Consider the following 22,517-nt stretch of genomic DNA (forward strand, 5'->3'; position numbering starts at 1 on the left):
AGAGCCTGGGGCCGCTGTCCTCTGGAGCAGCAGGTGCTCAGCCCACAGGGTGGGGCCCAGTCCAGTGTGGGGGTGGTCCCTCCCACGCCAGTGGTTTTGAGACAGCAGCAGGGTCTGACACCACCCACGTGGAGACAGCATCAAATGCCGCGGGCTAAGTGTTCAGTCTCTCAGAAGTGTCCCCCGTCCCAAGACAGCAGCTGTCACCTGAGCTCCTGATGATGAGCTATAAAGCAAAGGTTCCCATTGCCCCCTTCTTGGGCTTGAGGAATTTGCTAGAGCAGCTCATAGAACTCTCAGGGACATGCTACTCACTAGATCACTGGTTTGGAAGACATGCGTGGGGCCTGTGTGGGGAGGGGCCCAGAGCCCCTGTGCCCTGCCCAGGTGCCCCTGTCACCAAACCTCCGTGCGCCCACCACCTGGAGGCTCTCTGCACCCTACTGGATTCTGTGGATGCTTCACTACACAGCTCTGTTGGCTTAATGATGGCCACTATCTACTGATTCACCCTCTTGCCCTTCCTCCCACCTGAAGTTGGAGGGTAGGACTGGAAGTCCCGACCTTCTCATCAGGTGGCTGGGTCCTCAGGCAGTGAGCTCCCACCCTTAGGTTCTTTCTGAAAGTCACTTGCCCACATGACCAATGATGCTTTCGTGCTCTCATCACTCGAGAAATTCCAAGGGTTGTGGGAGCCATGAGCCAGGAAGTATGCGAGAAGACCAAATGTGTATTTCTATAAATTGCCATGCTGTTGGGAGCTTTTTGTTACTGGAAAGAACAGAGCCTAGAGGGGCTTCACCTGGCCTCGCCCACCTGCTGCGTCAAGAGGTCCCCGACTTCCTGGATGACATAATTCCGGTTGCTGCCCTCTTCCAGCGACTCCTGGCGGCGCTCCTTCAGCCGGGAGAGGAAGTGGCTGTGCATCTTCAGCAGGTCATCTGCACACGGGAAGAGGCGGCTGGTGGCCTCACTGCTGAACTGCAGCTCCTCCTGCAGGGCCCTGGAGTAGACCTTCAGCATGATCTTGAGCGTCCGCACATGGTGCACCTCCGTCTGTATCAGCTCTGCGGGAACCGGGACAGTAGCACTTACCTACCGCAGGGGGCGAGCCCTGGCTTGGCTCCTCCTGTGTCCCACGGGGGCACTCGAGTGTACTGCCCGCTCACCACGCACCAGGCTGGCTTCTCAGTTCTCCACCAAAGTCCAAGTCCCCGTGGGGCAGCTGCCCTGGGCCAGGCCTTCCCATACTAGTGCTGCAGGAGTCCCAGTGTAAGGCAGTGGCAAGGGGTAGAGTGACATCAGGAGAGGGAAGACCCTGGGTGTGCACTGGGACCTCGAGTTCACAGGAGGGTTTCATGCCCAAACTCAAGCAGACGTTTTGAGGCTGTCTTTAAGCCAGAAGACTGGACAAATGCCACCTCATGGGGTGTGCAGCCCACATATCTCAGACTGCATGTGACTCAGTGGCCGACTCAGACACTAACTGACAGAAAAGCAGACTCAAGTGAGGCTTTAATTCATGTGAAGGGCAAAGAAGGATCAGGTTTTATGTTGGAGTTTTTCTGTCATTCAAGTAAAGGCCTGAAAGCAGTTAGAGGCAAAACCAAGGGCCACAGCGCCAGGGCCGGTGCCCAGAGGAAGCAGTCCGCGGTTGTCTGGCAGTGGGGACAGTGCAGCAACGGGATGCCCAAACAGACGCATTCGGTCTTGTAGTCCTGTCCCTCCCTGCAGGGTCTCTGGCCTGGCTTTGGGACCCCGAGGGACGCAACCAGCAGGGCTTTTCTACACATCCACATCCCACTCTCCTCTGGCCCGGGCTGGGGGCTGAGTATGTGAAAGGCGGGAGGAAGTGGGGGCCAGCGACGTCACTGAGGAGAGTGTGGGGACCCAGGCTGGCTCTGCTGTGTGGGATAGAAAGTGAGAATGCTAGAAATGCCAGAACTGCCTCCCAGAATGCCAACAAGGGACAAGAAAATCCCTCCTCAGGTGATACAACACTGTCACTTTGGGGGATGGTTCCTTTAAGAAGAACAAGGAACAGCTTTGAGGAAAGAAAGGCCTCAGGTTCCAGTGCGGTGGCCTTGGGCCTTTGTTGACCTGCTGAGAGGGGCCCGGAGGGACGTGGGTGGGGCACCCAGCACAGCCACTGGCCCGGTCCTCTGACAGCCAGTGGGAAGGGGCGCTTACCACAACACCAGTGCCAGTCAAGCGAGGAGAAAGGGACAGGCCCCCCGCCCTCCAACCACAGCCACACTCAAGCCTGTCTTCTCTCTCAGAGGCCCCAACAAGGTAGGGATGAGTCAGGCCCAGGCATTCGGCCATCCTCGTCCCCAAGGACATCCCTGATCACCTCATCCCTGACCCTCAGGCAGGGCTGTCCTAGGGGAGAGGAGGGAGTGGGTAACACAGTCTCAGGAGGCAGCAGCAGTGCTACCCAGATTCCCAGGTGGAAATATTTGAAGAAAAAATTAAAAGAGACAATTAAAAAAAAAGAAAAGAAAAGAAGAAAGCAAAATGCCTGTGTGGGGTGTCTCCTCTCACCGTAAATCACATCTTGTCTCTTTACCACCTCCTTCTTTTGTTCCTTTGCGTACGAGGGCTCCACAGAGAGGCTCCACGACTCGGCCTCAAACTCACGGCTGTCCGATTCGATCTCACTCCTCAGGGAGGCCGTGCAGTAGTCTGCGGGAAGAGCAAGAGGCCACTGCTCAGGGTGCCCCAGCCTTCGACCCACAGACAAACCGACACGGCGCCAGCCTTTCCTGGGGTGGGTGGAGACCACGGGTCACCCACCAGTGAAGGAGTCGGGAGGGCTGTACCTTCCAGGAGAGTGGACTCAGCAGTCGGGGGTGTGAGTGGAAGGGAGTCGTCACCCGCCTGCTTAAGTTTCAAAAGTACAGAGTCGGCTTCATCCATCTCTCCTGTAGCTGGTCTAAGTAACAATCATAAAAACAATCATTTCAGAATATCAGATTAAACATGCACGCCCCAGTCTATTAAGGCAAATTAGACTGTTAATCAATCTGCTTAGTACTATTTGAGAACTTGGTGGATTTTATTATAAGCCTTAACTTGGTCACGAAATCACTGTTGAGCGTTAGAAGTCTGCCCACATAACACCAGAGGGCCTCTTCCATCAAAACGCACTTTCAGCTCAGATACAGTTCCAGTGCGGATGAGTCGTGTGCCCGTGGCCCTCACTGGCCACGGGCAGCCCCCAGGGTTCTTTCTAACAAGAATTACGTGGAGGGTGGGGGAGACCCTGCTCAGAGGACAAACACCAGCACTCCAACCCCAGCAGGCCTCACAAGGATCACTGTGATGGCATTTTTCAGCAATAGGCTTTTACCCGGAACACTGCTGAACTCGCAGTCTCTAGGGAGCTGCCCTGGAGCCCTTGAAAACCGGGTCAGGGCAGAAATTCACAGGATGCATCCTCTGCAGGACCTCAGGGAGACTTTCAGCCTCATCTTGAGTACAGAAAGGGACCCTGGCCAAGGGTCCTTCAAGAGCATAAAGCAAGGTGGCTGCAAATTGCCAAGTCTACCCAGAACATATTGTTTGTATTTTTATTTTTTAAAAATATTTTATTTATTTATTTCTAGAGAGAGGGGAAGGGAGGAATACAGGAAGAGAAACATCAATGTGTGGCTGCCTCTCACATGCCCCCTACTGGGTACGAAGCCCACAACCCAGGCAAATGCCCTGACTGGGAATTGAACTGGTGACCCTTTGGTTGGCAGACCAGCAGTCAATCCACTGAGCTATGCCAGCCAGGGCAAACACACTATTTCTAAAATAGGTAAAAGAATGAGTCTAAATTGAGTGTTAATGCTGCACTGCTTGGTGGGGGGCCCAGGAGCAGATTCCCATGGCAGAGGGTCTGCTCTCGGAGAGGCTGCCTGCAGCATCCCCGGGCAGTGCTGCACTCCGAGCTCCCTCCCTTCCTCCGTGCCCCACAGCAAAGAGGGCCCTGCTCACCCGAGTCTCATGCCCGTTCCCACTAGGCTGGGTGCTGACTGTGGGTCCCCCTTTGGCGAGACCGTCATGCCGACATTCCTGGACAGGGCCGGGTTGCCATTGGACAAGAGGGTGGTCCTCGGCTGCTCCTTCAGGGACGCTGTGACAGAGGCAAAGACAGAGTTGCTATGAGAAGGTGGGCAGGGTAGTGCAGGTAGCTAGTCCCGAAGGCCTGCTCTGCCTGTGGCTGCAGCACAGACAAGATGTTGGAGGTCAGCAGCTCGTGATCTAGAAGCACATTCTCGCTCTGCTTCCTAGGAAGGGAGCTGCAGGACAGCTCGGGATGGCGCCGCATGCTGGCCCAGTCACCGCCTTCAGGATGTGCTTCCCCGTGTTCACGGCTGGGCTCCAGAATGTGGGCCGTGTGCTGTTTTACACCTCCATGGGACACAGGATCCTTCTAGAAATGTGAAGCTGTGCCTGGTCTTACTGTATTGGCTGAAGCACCAACTCTGGAGGGCAGGAAATTGGTCCCTACTGTGATGGTTTAGGGTGCAAATTGCACTATATTTTTTCTTGGTAAAATAATAGCAACAAAGCATTCCAACACCCCTTCTGTCTCAGCAGGGAGTCAAATGCAGAGAGCGGTTTTGTTCACTGTAAAGAAGCTAAGATGAAATGCAGAGCTCTGTGCTTGGTGTGGCTTGTGCCGACATCTCTCTCTGTCTCTCACATACACACACACTCAGAGACCACAGGGTGTGTGTGGTATGAGTGGCACACACCCTGGTTCGTAAGAACTCTTAACAGAATCTGACCACCAAGGTGGATGGCAGGCTGTGATCCCATTTCATGTGATGACTGTAAACCAACCTAACGTGCAAAGAGGGATCCAGAGGGTGGTCCACTCTCGTCTGCTCGTTAATTTGAGAGTTGAGCTCTCAGAAGCACACTCTGCAATCATCTGTGCCTCGGAGCAGAAGGTGCAGCCCTTAGAAAGCCCAGCTCCATGAGGCTGGTCCCCCTGCTGTTTCACAGGCCCGCTGCACCAGGCTGCACGTCTTGCCTGGTCTCAGGGTGTGAGCCCCGTGCGGAAGTGCTGCTCCAAAACAGCTGCAGCGTCAAAAGGAGAATGTGTCAGGTGGCCTGCGAGACCCAGCTCCCCGGTCCCCAGCGCACTGAAGAAAGCAGCTGGAACTCTGGTCTCAGTCTCCGCAGCAGGGAGATGGTTACCCTTGGGGTGGGCACAGGGCCGGCCCCGGAGGAAACTGTGTTTCTTTCAGGAGCTTTACTGGGGAGAGGAGCTCAGTGTGCTGAGTGAATTTTAATTTGGTGGGAATGCAAGGAGGTTGCAAGTGTGCAGGTGGCTGCCTGTACACAAGAATACTTCTGGCGGAGGAGTGATGAAGAAGCTCGTGAAGGGAGACTTCACCACTAAGTGGCGTGCTGCTGTGTCGCACACAGATGCACACTACCCCAGCCACTCACTCCTAACTTGGCTCAGCATGGTGACCCCAGGCATCGCAGCATTAGGACCATCGGTGGCTAACAGTCACTGCTTGTAGTAGACAACTCCCATTTGCAGAGGCGGGAATCACAACAGCAAGGCCTTCACAACCCAGATCTGCACCACCTGACCCCCGCCTAGGCCACTGTGACCTCGTCGGACAAACAGGAGACTTCCCGAAATGCATCCTTCGCCCAGTGTCCTGGTACAATGGACATACTGTCCCTGTGATCCAAGGTCCTGCCTGAGGTGGGGCAGACGCTGCTTCGATCAGAGAATCCACAGGAGAAGAATGCCCCCCAGAAACCACTGGTTGCAGAGGCCAGGCACTCCTGACCCTGTGCTGCTCAAGGGCCGATGGCACTTGTTCATTCTGATTGCCATCTTGTTTCCCGATACAGGACAGAGTGGAGGGCAGTGCTTCCCACGGAGCAGGTCGGGGAGTCATTTATTTTAATGACAGTTTATTCAGTCATAGAAAGGAAGGACCCTCTAACACACGCTACCACACAGATGAGCCTTGGGGACATCATGCTTCGTGAAGCGAGCCTGTCACAAAAGCACAGACACTGTTGGGCTCCACTCACACGAGGCCCCCGAGCAGCAACTTCTCATTGGTGCGCTGCAGGACTCTCAAGGACTATTGAGTTGGGGCCCCATTCCCTTAGATGTCAAACAAAAAGATGACAACAGCCAACACAACAATCGCCCTCTGGTGTGAGTGAATCAAAATTACACCCATTTTTTGGTCAGATCAGCAAAATATACAATTTTTGGTGTGGTGCAGAATTTTAGTAGTTGGTTTACGTGTGCCGGGAGATGAGAAAGGCTAAAGACTGCTGTCCTGGAGGACTCAGACCCACAGAGACTGAAAGCAGACAGTGGGAGCCAGTGGCTGGTGGGGGTGGGGAGTGGGTGTATAAAGGAGACGAAGTTTCAGCTGGGGAAGGCAAGAAGGTTCCAGAGATGAATGGGAGGGATGGTTGTAACACTGCAGAACTGTACTTTCACATATTTGATCACTACTGAAAAAAAGGAACGATTGTCTCTTTGGGGTGGTGGATGCTTCTGTGCCTGGACAGCTGTGCTGATCACTTAAATCCACATGTAAGAAAAAACTACATGTGGAAAAAACTACATGTAGTAGTCTAACCAGAACATCGCAGAACTATGTGCTCGCCTTTCCCGCACATAAGAGCACACGTAACAACTGGCAAACTCTAAACAGGCACTGCCCCTGAGCCACCACTGTGCTAGCATCCGTGTCCTGGCTTGGACAGTGGATTACGGTGGTATTAGACAGTATTTCTGAGGACACCTGGCGATGGGCACACAGGGACTCTACTATTTTGCAACTTCTCGGGATTCTTCCCCTATTTTGAAATGAGGAGTTAGTCGGTTCTCAGGACTCAGTGGCGAGGTTCTGCCAGGTCTCGTGGGCACCGAGGCAGGGAGCCCTGACCCTTTGCTCGCAGGAGAGATGCGGGGTTAGGCTCTGTCACCACCCAGCTACACCTTTCTCAGTCAGGCGACTGCCTTGTGTTCCCTGTCTCTGTCGAGTGGCACCTTGTCCACTACACACTGTCAATGCACAATCACTGAATTCACGGCCAACAGCACTGCCAGTCCCATCCGCCACACGCACTTCTGCGTAACACCCACTGCAGCCTCCTTGCGCTCAGGGAGGACACGAGATGGCCTTGCTCTTGGGACCACTTTAAACAGCGAGTGGAAGTGAGGAAGCGCTGGCACCAAACACACTGCAGAAAGGACTCACAGCGTGGACTGCGACAAGGGGTGGAGCACAGCCATGTCCCACCTGGGCCAAGTCACCCATGTCGGGTGGCTCCACGCTCTGGCTGCTCCGCTCGTCTGCAGGGACTGTGTGGAGCCCAACCAGTGCTGGTCGGGGGAGTGGGCACATGCCAGCAAGTGGGCGAGTTCACAGACACAGAGCCTGCAAGTAATGAGGTGGACTCCACTAAGTGTGAAGTGAGCGGTTATTGTATTTTAGAGTGCCCGTATTTGCTCAAGCCCACACCACAGAGCACTGACATTCTTTCATCTTCTTTATGATTCATTATGCACACACTTCCCCAAAGTATCTGAGATGGCCTATTCAGGGGCGACTCTTACAGAAAAGTTTCGTGATGTCCACTTGGTAGCAATGTTACCTGAGAAAAATTATCCTTTTTTGTCTGTAGTAGCCTAACCACCACACCACTCAAGCTACTTAAGACTTTTAAAATAAGAGACGGCCACCATTCAAGTCTTTCTGTAACATACGCAGCCTTGGAAACGGCTGCTTGATCAGGACATGAATCAGTATCTCTGACACAGGTCAGCTGTGTAAGTCATGCCTTTCTATTCTACATTTCTGATGCTCTGACATCTGGGGGCCCCGGCGTATCCTGGGAGGGCTGTGCTGCTCCCACCCCCGCCCCCAGCTGAGGGGTGGCCCACTCCTAGAGAGGCCATGACTCACAGGAGTTCTGAGTGAACCAGCCAATCCAGAGCCCATACCCCCAGTCACCTGCTGCCGGGAGCTCTCACCCTCAGGGCCACCACTAATCAGCCCAGGGCAGGTGCCCCAGAACAGCCGAAATGATTCACACGAGCCAGTCCTGACTCACTCACCCTGACTCACCCTTTCCTCCCCACGGAAACCACGCTACCTCCTGACAGGCCCGGTGCTTCCCCACGTGGCCCTGGTGCTTGCTACAATGGACATGAGCCTGGAACCTTGAAAATATGCCGAGTGAAAAAGGTCAGCCACAAAAGCCCACATGTTATAGGTTCCCCTCCGCAGCAAATGCGCAGAAGAGGCAAATCCAAAGAGAGAGAAGGTAGATCATGGTGCCTAGGACTGGGGGAAGTCTGGAGGGTGACAGACAGCTGAGGGGTATGGGGTTTCTTTCTTGGGGTTCTAAAATTGATTGCACTGACTCCAAATGTACTATAAGCCACTGAGTTGTACATGTAAATGGGTGAGCAGGATGACATGTAGAGTACAGCTCAGAAAAGCTACTAACAAACTGGGTTGAGGACCAGCCACTCTTCTGCAGGAGAACCAGCTGCCTGATTTGCAGTTCGACACCTGGTCTGAGTGTATCACCGAGACATTGGCTGTGGGACAGAAGCACACATTCGTCCTGCTATGGTGTGTTCCTGAACCAGACAGCCGTTGGGGACAGGTGGGCAGGGGTGTGGCGCTGGGATGCAGATCTTGGAGCGGCTTCAGCAGAGCACTGCCTCCCACTGTCTGTGAGGCTGTGAGGGCCTGATTAGCACTGTCTGCCACCCACTGCCTTGAGGCTCTGTTAACTGGCACGCTCCAGGCCCATGTGGTGAAGTAGGAAGTAGACAGTGAGTGTGGGGAAAGTCGTTGCCTGGAGTGACGTGCACACCCCACTCTCAGCAATACCACTAACAGCAGCCCGCTCCTGCGATTTTTTAGAAGCCGGCGTGGTCTCTCAGCAATCAGACTGAGCCTGCCAGGCAGACCCCAGGATCCTTACCCGCACTGCTGTACTTGGACGGCAGACCCCACAGTGTGGAGTGCTGGGCCACAGGGGCTGCTTTCCAGCTTAGGTGTGCTCGCCATGTGACTGGCAGTCTGTCTGTAAGATTCCCCTCCTGTACATATGCACAACCCACAAGCCTTTGTAGGAATTATAAGGACCACAAGGAAATTTCATGAATGTGACTTATTAGTTACAAATCTGTTGAAAGTAATTTTTCAAGAAAGCTTAATATGACCTATCAAGTGATCATCTTAATTGGTTTTACATTGGTCTTTATAACCTCGAAACATATTCACTGGCTTCTAGAAAAACTGAATTTCAAGCAAGAATTTTACATGCTAAACAGCAGGTTCTTCCCGCTGCTGGGTGGGAAAGCAGCTGGAAACATCCTTCCATGGCAGCTGGGCCCTGACACAGAGGTCCCTGCAGTTTTCTGCAAAAGGCCACGCAAACGGACCAGACAAGAGGCATCTTCAGGTGGGGACAGCCATCCCCAGCAGCACAGCAGTTCCAAAGGCCTGGCCTCGAAATAACGGCTCCTGTTCTCGCATTTAGTGAGGTCCTGTGCACCCCTCCGGGCCCCCATTCTTTGTCTCAGCGAAGACTTTCCTTCCAGGCCAAGAGTGTCGCTGTCTCTGGGGAGTCCTACCAAGCATGAGCTGTGGCAAGTGTTTGAGAGACAATGAGAAAAACCTGATACAAGATGACGCTTTTAGTTCACAGCTCCTGGCTCTTTTGATACCTGAGAACAGACGGAATCAATGACCAGACAAGTCACTGATTTCTTGGCCCTGCTCCATTCTGACGTTACACAAGCAAGATGGTATAAAAAAGAATAAAACTACAGGAGCAGAAACCCTCTTAACCCCATGTTTTAGGGCACAGACTAAAACAAACAACATAAAAGGTATTTCAACATAAATGGCTTAGAAGATGATGTAAGCCAGAAGGAATACTCTAAGCCTGTTTTATACCTTCCCCCAAGGTACACGAGCCTCCTATTCCCAAATTATGCCAAAGCCAGCAAACAACATTAAAAACATTGTGGTATCTTTGTGGCTGTGTGTAGAAAATTTAAAGTCACCAAAAGGTATAAAAGTAGGAATAACCCATAATGCCACCATCCACAGTTAATAGCTGCTGGTATGAATAGTTTTATAAGTTGAGAAATAAAGTTTAATGCTGATGATTCTGAGATTTGTGTGGAAAAATCCCTCATAAATAGCATAAAGACAATATTAATACTAAACACTCATTTTTTGCATAAATACCACACAGGACGTGAGGGTTACACCATTCACTGAGTGATACACAGTGGACCCTTGAACACCGTGGGGTCAGGCTCTGACGTTGGCAGTCAAAATGCTGCACGTGGCTTGTGACTCCCCCAGAACTGAACTATTCACGGGCTGCTGCTGATAGCAACCCTCACTAAGAGCGGCAATAGTTGTACTGTGCACTGAATTGTTACAGTGAAGTGAGCCTGGAAAAGGAAAATGTTATTGCAAGTCAGAGGGAAAACAGAGGTATCGCGCTGTACTGTACTGACCAGTACTGCAAGTATCTGCTGTCTCACGTGACGCAAAGCAAGGGAGACGGTCCACAAATTATTAACACTACACCTTGAAATGAAGGTGACATGAAAAAGATGTTCATACTTATTTACCTGTGTAAATTCAGGCACTGGTAATGAAGCAGCAGCAATATGACTGCTCTGTGGTGGTCTAGAGTGATTGATACAATTGCTTCGCCATAGTAAGGAAAGCTCAAAAAGATTTTCCAATGTATTTATTGAAAAACCTGTGGATAATTGTACCTGTGCAGTTCAAACCTGCATTGCTTGGGGGCCTGTTGTACAATAAATACCACAGAACTGTATTCTGTAGCACTGCTCTATGAAGACTTGTGGAAGTTAAAACACACAGAAAATCACACCCATGTCTGTAGGCATAAAAATAAATGTACACTGGCTTCGTGCTTTTCACAAAAGTGAACTCAAAAGGGACCACAGATGTAAATGGAACATGTAAAACCATGAAACTTTCCCTAGAAAATAGGAGAAAATCTTCAGGAACTAGGGCTTGGATAGCAAACTGTCCTAAAGCCCAATGCACATTAAGAAACTTATAAATTGACTTCCTTATAACTAAAAACTTTTGTTTGTGGAAGATCCTGTTAAGAGGAGGCAAAGACAATCTAGAAAGAGGGAAAAGATATTTGCAAACCACCCATCTGACAGAGAACACTTGAAACTCAAAAGTAAAACCACAAACAACCAGTTTAGAAAATGAGCAAGAGATGAAGATACATTTCACTGAAGTAGACAGATCATCGAAAAGCATAAAAAGGGTGCTCCACGGCAGCAGCCACTAGAGAAGTGAAACTAAGGCCGCCCTGAGGCATCGCTACCAGCGTGGTGACAATGAAGATGCTGACAACTCCGACTCTGAGTTTCCGTGAGGATGTGGACAAGCTGGAGCACTCTCACACCGCTGGCGGGAATGTAAAGTGGCGTGTGCAGCTAGTCGGAAAACAGTTGGGTGGTTTGTGGGAAAAAAAAACAACACAACCCTAAATAATTGCATCCCTGGGTATTGACTTCTGGGTGGGAGGCAGGGGGCTACCTTGGGCAACAAAAATGGGCAACCGTGTGCACAGCGAGGAGTGGCCCCATTCAGCAGGCTTCAAACCAAGCTCTAGCCGGGCGTAACCTGGAATAGCACCTCTGACAGGCGGTCAGGCCAGGTCCTGGGGCCTCAGGGCTCCCCTTCTGCTGGCACAGGACACCCATGGCTGGGGAGTGCCCAGGCCCACCAGGACTCTCTCGATGGGGCTGCTCTTTGCCCAGTGGCGTGCATCTCCTGGAATCAGCGGTACGGTGTGCTGCTGGGCCTCCTTTTCATGGTTTTGTTGTGGTGAAAGGTGCACAGTATTTATCATCTTGACCAAGCTGGTTGCATTAAATACGCTTACATTTACACATACATTGTGTAACCATCACCATTATCACTCTCTAACCAAGGCTTTCTCTCGTTCTCAATAAAATCTGTCTCCAATAAATATTAACTCTCCACCTCCCTCTCCTGACCCCACCCTGGTAACCCCCACTGCCACCTACTTTCTGTCATTGTGAACATGCCCCTTCTAGGCCCCTCGTGTACGTGGAATCACACATATTAACCAATCTCAGGTAGGAAGAGGCTCTCTGGTGGGATGCCACAGGGCTCTGTCCTCAATGTCACCTGAGGTAAGGACACAGAAGCCTCTGTTACTGGAATCACAGATGGCACGAAGCAGAGGAGCTGCCTCAAGTATCTTGCAGTGAAGATAGGGAGCCAAGTTCATACGACATGATGTTGACAGATTATACCAAAGGAAACGTCACGAGTCAGCATGGTCGGACGTGGTGGGGCCCCCACCTGCTGCAGCAGCACAACAGAAAAACCTAGGGGGCTGTTGGGTACCCAGCAGCAGACTCAATAAATCAGCAGTGCGGTGCAAGCTGGGTAGGGTTGCCTTAGGTCACATCAACATCAGGGCAATTACAAGATGCAGGAGGGCCAAGCTGCTGGCTGGCCAAAGCTGGGGTGAGTTTATCTCCCACCTGGAAAGAGTTCAACGAGCAGATGGTTCACTGGCCAGAAGAGGCACCCAGGAAGCTTTGCTGTGACAAGTGTCATGGAGAGTTGGACATAGGACCTCTTGGGGCCAAACATGGACCGAGGGGAGCAGGCCCGGAGGGTTGAAGGAATAACTGAGGATCCTCAGCCATGACTGGAGAGAAGGCAGATGTGACTGCTGAGTGGAGGGCAGGCCTGTGGGAATTGGTCCTGGAAAAGCAGTCTCTCTCGTGGCGGGATGCTGGTGTGGGTGAAGAATTCCTAGTTTAAGTAATTATTAAACAGCAACTGCTGGGATTTTACAAATCAGAAAGAACCACCACTCCCATTTTAGCAAATTCCTTTCCATTTTTATTGCTCTTAGTTTCAACCAGGTCGGCTGTTGCTGATAGTCATCTCTGACCTATAAAGTAACCACTTGGTTTGACCTGATACACAGGTGAGTTCCCACCTTTCTGCTTAAGATGGTTGTAAGCATTCTGTCAGACTGTAAAATATATTTCAGAAATCTTGTACAGCTTCTTTCTCACAAGAATTTCTGCACTGGTTGTAAAGCCTTTATTAAACAATATTCCTATAACGTCGCATTCCTGGGGTGCTCCCAACGTTTCACATAGTTATAAATAAAAATGTGAGGGACATCCGCGTGACATCTTTCATCAGCACAAAGTAACATCCTGGGGTAAGTCCTCGTCGGTGGCTGGGTCTCACTGCCCCATGTTTCCACCACCCAATACCCCAGGCACCAGACTGTCCGTGTTCCCCATGGGCTGGTAGCTTCCTGCCTGGTCGAGTGCTAGACTCCAGTGGCCAGTGAGTGTACTGGGATCTGGGTTCTCAAGCCCTCTGGCATCCACTGAGCAGATTCCCATGGGGCTCCATGGTGCCCTGGGGACACACGGCCGGCGCCCACCAGGGACTTGGACTCCACGCCCACATGCTCTGCGTCACTCCCTTTGGTCCCCATTTTCACAGTGGCCCCGGCTCTGCTCCTATGGAGCCACTTCCCACCATGCAGTGACCTTCCCTCATGCTGGCAGCACAGGCTCTGGTCATTTAGCCAAGGATGCGGCCTCCTTGGGTGGGCAGTTCGGACGTCCACTCCTGTCCCTCCTCACCATGTACCTGATCAGCACACCCTGTACCCCAACCACACACATGCAGCACCGGGAGCCTCAGAACTCCTGGGTGCCTTGGCCCAGTCACCCCCTTTGCCCGGCTGGCTTTGGGGTGAGGCCAGACTCCCTCTGGGCCACCCTTCCTGACTGCCTGCCCCATAGCCCAGGCCTTCCCATGTGCTTCCTTTCCCCTGCATCACTGGGTGGTTGGACTCCTACTGCCTTGTTGAACTTTGACCTCCTTGAGAGCAAGGGTCTGGTTCCGCTCATCTGTGGGTGGTGGCCTTGCCTTCGACCTCTGCACTCTGTGAGCCTGCTCACAGGTGCACAGACCTGGTTCCCACTGTGGGGGGAGGGGGGAGGGGGGAAGGGGGGAGGGGGCTCAGGCAGGGGCACACAGAGGAGAGGGAGCAGGAAGGGTACCCAAAGGGGAGGGGGCAGGTGTCCAGTGCAAGCCTATTCTTGGCTCTTTTACACAACCTGCTGCCTTAAGGTCTATTCTCTTTGGTAAAATTAAAAACAAAAAATCTCTACCCAACAGGCTGTGCGGTCACTGGACCCTGATGGAAGGTGGGGGTAGGAGATGGTCTGGACCCGAGTAACGCTCAGCCTTCACGGCTCACGACTGAATGAAACCTTCCGCTGCGTGCTGACACACCTCCCACCCTGTCCTGGGCCCGACAGCTGACCCTTCCCAGCCCCCTCTTCTCCTTGGGTCTCCTGGGGATGCCTGCTGGCCTACCAAGGGCACCCCTCCTCCTCTGTACCGTAGGTGCTCACAGAGGCCCCCATCCCCTCAATCCCCACTGTCCCGGGAATGGAGTACACAGTCCCGCCCTCAGCCCCAATGTGTGGGCCTTCCTGGCAGCTTTTTGTTTAACTTTTAAATTTATAGAGGCATGTTTTATTGCCCACAATGTTGTCTACTGTAATGAAAAAGTGCATTCTGCTGCTCCTGGAGGACTGTTCTACAAATATAAATTGGTTTAAGCTGGTTTAAAGATTTATTCAAATTTTCTATATCCTTAATGTTCTGTGTCCACAAGAAAGCCAGATAGAACCCCAAAACTCTCCTGGAATCAGGTTTCTGGCTTTGCAGCCTCTAGCTTGTCAGAGGAAAAATAAAAGAGGGACGGACACTGGTGTCTCACCTCTCACCCCAGAGCAGAACCTCATCTCTCTCGGGCTCCTCCAGCCACAGAATTCTCTGAATCACCTCTCTTTGAAATTCTGAAGGCTCTTCAGGACCTTTCAATACAGCAAGGTAACTTAAGATAAAAAAAAAAAAAGTTTTGCTGTCACACTAAGAAAAAAACTCAAGGTCCAGTGAGAAACCACAAGTCTCCATGAAAAAGCTTTTCTTTCTGGAACATCTAGCAGTCAGAAACACTTCCTGGGATAAAACAGGTAGGCTGCTAACTGGAAATATTGACCTAAGACTTCTGCCCTGGCCAAAGTGGTCCACTCTGTATCGGTGTCCTCTCCGATAGTCCGGCGCCAACTCTGTGGCATGGCGCGCACTAAACATCACTCCCACACCATGCAAGGGGAGACTGAGGGCGAAGTGGGGCGGCAGGCGGAGAGCCCAACCTCAGTACTGGTAAGTACCAGGTACACTGCCTGGGAGTAAATTCTTACCCCCCACCCCCATACTGATGTAAAGTTACAGTTGTCCCCACTCCCCTCCTTACTCTCCCCTCCACCTGCCCCTTCCCACATTCAATCCTCCCCCACCCCTACCATTGTCTTTGTCCATGGCTCCTATGTATTCTTACTCCTTGTTCCTTGAATTCTTATTCCTAAACCTTAACTTCAAAGGTTTTGTGTGTGTGGGTGGGGGTGGGGGGAGCCCGCCAGCTTAATTATAGATAAATAAGGTATGTCTCTAAAGTAATGTCTAATACTAAGGTGGCATTTCTGTAGGGTATTCTGGTTTTTTTTTTAATCCTCACCTGAGGATATGTTTATTTGAAAGAGAGAGAGAGATACATCCGTGTGAGAAACATCGATGGGCTGCCTGCCTGTGCTCCGACCAGGGGTGGACCCTTCAATCCAGGTGTGTGCCCTGAGTAGGGGCTGCATACGCAACCTGGTGTGCCTGACAGCACTCCAGCCCTCTGAGCCACAGCCAGGCATCTAAGTTACTCTTGTTTAATAAAGATAAGAACTGAGGGGAACTGCTGTAGGTGAGTCATCTTAAGGGAAAAAAGAGAACAGGGGAAGGAACATTCTTGGGCAGAAATCCAGCCAGTGGCATTCACAGGCCCAAAGTACAGCGGAGGTCCCAGCTGCTCGCCTACAAAGACCGCCGGCTGGTGCAAAGTAGTCCTCACTGCACACTAGTCAGGACGTGCGCCCATGTCACTGTCACTTAATCCCTCTTGATTAATAGCACAACAGTGAACTTCAGATGCAAAAAAAAAAAAAGAAAATTAAATCAAAGTGAAGACGAAAAAGTATTCTTACCACTACCCACACCGCCCCTGTGCCCCGCCTTTATTTGCACGGGTGTGTGTGTGTGTGTTTAGTCGTGATGACTACACAGGTGTCTGCCAGGTTTCATGGTGCTATGGTCTCTGTAAGTACTGCTCCAATCATTTGATTTCCAGTTACACAAATGAGTTTCAGAGACAGAATCATGGAGGCAAAGGCTACAAATGCTTTATGGTTTTAGGTATGCATCACCAAACTGCCTTCCAAAGTACTGCACAAACCAGTACCACACCTTGCAGGAAAATATGTACAAAGAAAAACCCTGGAAGGCGACACAAGAAGACAACTAACTGTAGTTGTCCAGCATTATGGGTATTTTCCCTCATTTTGCTATTTTCCCAATTTCCTGCAATGATCATATGACTTTTATAATTTAAAATTTAACAGTAGGAGGAAGCTGGATTCAGGGTTTATGGGAACTTTCTGGTCAATCTTTTTTAAAACTCTTCTGTAAATCTAAAATTATTTCAAAATAAAAGTTTTGAGAACATGCTTGAAGTGGATGGCAGTGATTTCTGGTGCCACCTAAGGCCAACACCACGTCAGCCATGTAACCACCACGACTTCAGGTTCTTCCCCCAAGGGCTTGGCTGTGGAGTCAGGCGTATTGCTGAATGAACCCTTCTCTCCCAGACACACGGCTCAGCGCCGGGGGAACGGGAGTTTGCATCTTGACTCTGCCACTTGCCATGACTCCCCCCCAGTCTGGGCCCACTCCTCAGCCCCAAGACTGCTCAGTTGTTTAAGTCAAACAGCGAGTGGAGTCTGGCTCCTGGGGCTACAGGAGGAAATAAATGTAAGGGGTCTTCGGACACAGAAAGCTGTCAGCCCTTCGCTCCCTCAGCTCTGCCCCTCACGCTCAAACTCGTAAAAACAGACTGGCGTTTTCTAGAATGCAGACATGCCCCTGGACCTAGGTGCAATGCTACAGCACACGAGGAAGCCCTGAAGCACTGGGGAGTGGAGGAATGCGGCTTGGCTCCTTCCAGCTGACCCTTGCACTGGCCAGGCAGTCACAGCTTATGAAAGAGCTTTGTTTCCCACAAAATGGTAATAATGAAAAGTTTACAAATCTGTTTAGAAAACTAGAAACACAACTCTCTGCAGGAATAATGGCATCTGAATGGATCCTCAGCCCGGAAAAGCCAGGTGACTGAGGAAGTGGCTGGTAGCAGACAACTATGGGGCTTCCAGCAGTGGGAGCAGGGAGCAGCCCAAGGAGGAAGGCAAAGCGTTCTGCAGGGGAAGGGGGTCATGGCACGGCCTTATCTGCAGGGGATCTTCACGGAGGAGGTCCTTCGGAGAAAGGAGAAGAAGATCATTCCAAAGGAGGGCAATGGGCCAAAGCAGAGGTGACACCAGAGGGGATGATGGTGTACTGGATGAAAATGGGTAAAGCAGGGGCGGGGGGTGGGCAGAGAGCACAGGAGTTGGGTGGCAGAGAGAAGATCAAAAGGCAGGTTGGGCTAACAGCATGCCACCCTAAGGTACTTTCGCTTCCTGACCAGGGAGCCACTGGCTAGATTTCAGGTGAAGGAGACATATAATTAGACCTGTGTTTCATGGAGGTCTGGTAGTGGTGCAGGTGAATGATCAGATGAGGACAGAGAGATGGCAGAGGCTGGGAACCAGCTGGGCAGTCTTAGTGCCAGGTGATTGTGTCCTTAATGCAGGCAGAGGGTGAGAAGACAGAATGGGGTCCAGAGGCAGGATCAGCGGTGCTCGGCGCTCTGCTGAAGATGGGGTAGATGCCCTGACTGGTGTGGCACAGTGGGTTGGGTGCTGTCTTGCAAAGTGAAAGTTTCACTGGTTCAATTCCCAGTCATGTCACATGCCTAGGTTGTGGGTGTGGTCCCTGGTCGGAGCACGTACGGGAGGCAACTGATCGATGTTTCTGTCTTGCATTGATGTTTCCTTCCCTCTCTGTCTCCCTCCATTCCCCTCTCTCTAAAATCAGTAAGTAAATAAATTCTAAAGAGATGGGGTAGATGGAAGAGTCCAGGATGCCTGGGACTTGTGGTTTGGGCCCCTGGGCACTGCTTCCATGGAGGTGGGGCAGAGGCAGGAAGGGCACTGGAATTCTCGCTGTGAACAGGGCCCCTGGAACTCTCTCTGGTTACAGAAGTCCTAAAAGCAGCTGAAAACCTCTCTGGGGATAGGGTGACACTAACCGGGGGAAGCCTGGGGGCGATTTGCATTTGGACACAGTGGCACACAGGGGCAGTGAGATAAGAAGACAGGTGCCCTCGCCCCACTGCACTTCGAAGACCCTGAGTGTCCATCAGCATCAGGGCGGGGCCTCCGCCAGCAGAAAGCGGCAGATTGCTGAGGGCTCAAAAACCGGTGAGAATTTTCCACAACAAAGCATTTTTTAACTAAGATATGTACATTGCTTTTTAAGACATAATGTTATTGGACACTTAACAGACTCTAGTACACGTAAACATAACTTTTTTTAAAAGCAATTCAGACCATCAGGTTTTTTTTAAGTCCTCACCAAGGATATGTTTACTGATTTTAGACTGAGGGGAAGGAAGAGAGAGAGAGAAACATCGATGTGAGCGAGAAATACTGATTGGCTGCCTCCCCTACATGGGACCTCCAACCTAGGTTATGTGCCCTAATCAGGAATCAAACTCACAGCCTTTTGGTGTATGGGATGATGTTCCAACCAACTGAGCCAGCCAGCCAGGGCCAGGTAAGCATAACTTTTACATGCACTGGGAAACCACAAACTGTGTGTGACTCGCTAAACTGCTATATTTGCTTTGCTGTGTGGGTCCTGGAATCAAGCCTACAATATCTCCAAGAGGCGATTGTAGGTTGAAGACAGAGAGTCCGAAGAATGGCATTTAGTAAAAGCAGAGTTTGTGGAGGAGCTCTCTACTGTTCATCCTGGGTGAACAGCACATTTGTAAGCCACACATTCTAAAGCAACTTCCATTTAACAGGTCCACCCCAATAGCTGAAGCCTCCCTACACATGTGCACAACTCAGGACAGGCAAATGATGGCAAACAGGACATGCTGCAGCTGAGTGCCTGTAAACTTCTGCTTAACTGGAGCCACTTTTGTTTGCTTCCAGAGCTGGGTGTGCCAGCAGTACTTGCTGTAATAATTATGGTCTCCAATGACACAATGTGACCTAAAGTCATGACCCACCAGTGCAAGAGTGTGTTTCATGCAATGAAGCCATGTGTTCTAAAAAGGTGTACAAGCAAGTTGCTTAAAAACAAACAAAACAAAATGCCATCCAAGGAGGAGAAGGTAAGAGGCCAAAAAAAAAAACATTAGAGGAAGTGATCACAGAAACCTAAAAGGATCCAGCATTTGGATGGCTTCTAGTTTCTTTAAATTCTCATTCAATGGATGTCAGAGAGCACAGTCTATATTATAATTCTGATTTAAGGCAAGAAAAGATGACAGGGGTTTCCATTCCCCAAGTAAAGACTGTTACACCAAAAGACTAGCAAATAAAAAAATACATTTACCATCTTTAAGTGAAATAAAGTATTTAAGGCATACAACTTTTAAGAATAATTGCTGGCCTTTTTCAGTCAGTCAGTGATCTCTGCATCCCTGAACTGTGGCCCTGGGTGGGGCTCAGGCCCCCTCGGGCAGCCACCTACAAGGGGCATGAGCAGTTCAGAGTGCAGTGGCTATGGGGAAGGGCACAGAGGTTCTTCAGAAAAGTAAGAAAAGAATTACCACATGACCCATCCCTGGACGTTTATCCAAAGAATACGAAAAGATATATGCACCCCATGTTCACTGCAGCATTATTTACAATAGCCACGATATGGAAGCAACCCAGGCATCCATGGATGAATGAATGAATAAAGAAGTGGTGGTAATGGGGACTTCAGTCAAGATGGAGGCATAGGTAAACACTGTTCACCTCCTTCCACAACCACAGCAAAAATTACAACTAAACTACAATACAACTATCACCTGGAATCATCAGAAAATTGAGCTATATGGAAGTTTGACAACCAAGGAATTAAAGAAGTCACATTCACTCAGCTGGGCAGGAGTGGGGGAGATGAAGCAGAATGGGTGGTCCCACACCTGCATATGGTAGATAAAAATCAGGAAGGATATCTTGTGAGTGAGGGATCCCAGCCCCACAACAGACCACCTAGCCCAGGATTCCAGCACCAGGAAGATAAGTCCCTATAACTTCTGGCTGTAAAAACCAGTATGGGTTGGGGGCAGTGGAAGAAATTGTGTGATTCTCAGGCATCTCCTCCTAAAGGGTCCGCAACTCACTTAGGACTTAATGCAGACTCATTCCTTCTAGGCTTTAGCACTGGGGCAGTAGCTGGAAGGACACCAGTGGCATACGGGAAGAAACTAAAGTGTATGATATCAGGTTGAGTGCCGGGGGACAGCTCCCTCTGAGACAAAACTCCAGAGGCTAGGCTGAGGTCATTGTCCCTTTTCTGAGCCCTCCCCCACACAGAGCCACAGAGCTGCAGCACCATATCTGAGACTCCGTCATCCTGGTTCGTACAAGTTGCCCCACTCAGGGCTCTGCCCCATCCAACTTAGGGATGCAATTCTCCACAACAGGCCATGTTACTAAGACAAGGAGTCAGAGCAGCTCTACCTGATACACAGAAACAAACACGGGGAGACACCAAAACGAGGAGACAAAGAAATATGGCTAAAATGAAAGAAAAGAACAAAACTCCAGAAAGAGAACTAAATGAAATGGACACAAGCAATCTATCAGATGCAGAGTTCAAAACACTGGTTATCAGGATGCTCAAGGAACTCACTAGGTACTTCAACAGCATGAAAAAGACACAGGCAGAAATAAAGCTTGTACTAAGTTAAATAAAGAAAAATTTACAGGGAACCAACAGTGGAGGCAATGAAGCCAAGAATCAAATCATTGATTTGGAACATCAGGAAAAAAATTCAATCAGAACAGCAAGAAGAAAAAAGAATCCAAAATAATGAGGACAGGGTAAGGAGCCCAGGAACAACTTCAAATGTACGAACATTCAAATCATAGGGGTGCTGGAAGGAGAAGAGGAAGAGCAAGAAATTGAAAACTTATTGAAAAAATTAAAGAAAACTTTCCTACTTTGGTAAATGAAATAGACATACAAGTCCAGGAAGCACAGAAAGTCCCAAACAAGTTGGACCCAAAGAGGCCCACTCCAAGACACATCATAATTAAAATGCTAAAGGTTAAAGATAAAGAAGGAATCTTAAAAGAAGCAAGAGAAAAGCAGAGTTACCTACAAAGGCGTTCCCATAAGATTGTCAGCTGACTTCTCAAAAGAAACTTTGCAAGCCAGAAGGGACTGGCAAGAAGTATTCCAAGTAATGAAATGCAAGGACCTACAGCCAGTATTATTCTATCCAGCAAAGCTATCACTTAGAATGGAAAGGCAGATAAAGTTCTTCCCAGACAAGGTAAAGCTAAAGGAGTTCACCATCACCAAGCCATTATTTTATGAAATGTTAAAGGGAATTATTTAAGAAAAAGATGAAAAACTATGAACATTAAAATGGCAATAAATTCACAACTATCAACAGTTGAATCTGAAAAACAAACTGAGCAAACAACCAGAACAGGAAGAGAATCATAGATATGGAGATCATCTGGAGGGTTATCAGGTGAGAGGGGAGAATGGAGGAAAAGGTGCAGGGATTAGGAAGTAGGAATTGGTAGGTATAGAACAGGCAGAGGGATGTTAAGAATAGTATAGGAAATGGAGAAGCCAAAGAACTTACATGCATGACCCATGGACATGAACTAAGGGAGGGAATGCCAGAGGGAAGAGGGGTACTGGGCGGAGAGGGAAAAGGGGGAAAATTGGGACAACTGTAATAGCATAATCCATAAAGTATGTTTTTTTAAAAAAGAAGAGGTGGTACATATACAATGAAACACTACCCAGCCATAAAGAAAAGGAAGCCTTGCCAATTGCCCCCGAGGATATAAAGCTAAGTGTAACAAGTTGGACAGAGGAAGACAAACGCCCTATGACTTCACTTATGTGTGGAACCTAGAAAGCAGATGAGAAACCAGTCAAAACAAAAAAAACTCCCTCGGGTTCAAACCCCAGCCCACGAGGTCCTGAGCCAGTGACTGGACTGCCCCCTGCCTCCATTCTCCTGCCTGTAGGAGCACCCTCTCCAGCAGGTGGCTGTAATGGGTGGGGAACATTCTAGAACAGTGCCTGGCACAATGTAGATACTTGTGTTGCCTATCTGTGCTACTGCTCACTCCCAAGCAGCTGCCAGAATGATACCATTAACACCAAGCCAGGAGACCT

General features: G+C 50.1%; 1 protein-coding gene across 4 annotated transcripts in view; it reads right to left on the reverse strand.

Annotated features, from left to right (window-relative positions):
• ARHGEF18 (Rho/Rac guanine nucleotide exchange factor 18) overlaps window positions 1-22,517 on the reverse strand; it is an 83,417-nt gene that overhangs the window by 16,460 nt on the left and 44,440 nt on the right. For all 4 annotated transcript variants that reach the window (XM_045830178.1, XM_045830184.1, XM_045830185.1 and 1 more), the window contains 4 exons: window positions 3,985-4,123; window positions 2,823-2,935; window positions 2,545-2,685; window positions 817-1,067 (listed from right to left, as the gene is read on the reverse strand). In XM_045830178.1, the coding sequence (XP_045686134.1) occupies window positions 817-1,067; window positions 2,545-2,685; window positions 2,823-2,935; window positions 3,985-4,123 (644 nt within the window). The remainder of the gene's footprint in view (window positions 1-816; window positions 1,068-2,544; window positions 2,686-2,822; window positions 2,936-3,984; window positions 4,124-22,517) is intronic.

This window comes from Phyllostomus hastatus, unplaced genomic scaffold (assembly GCF_019186645.2).
Source record: "Phyllostomus hastatus isolate PE091 unplaced genomic scaffold, TTU_PhHast_1.1 phas_contig_150, whole genome shotgun sequence".
NCBI lineage: Eukaryota > Metazoa > Chordata > Mammalia > Chiroptera > Phyllostomidae > Phyllostomus > Phyllostomus hastatus.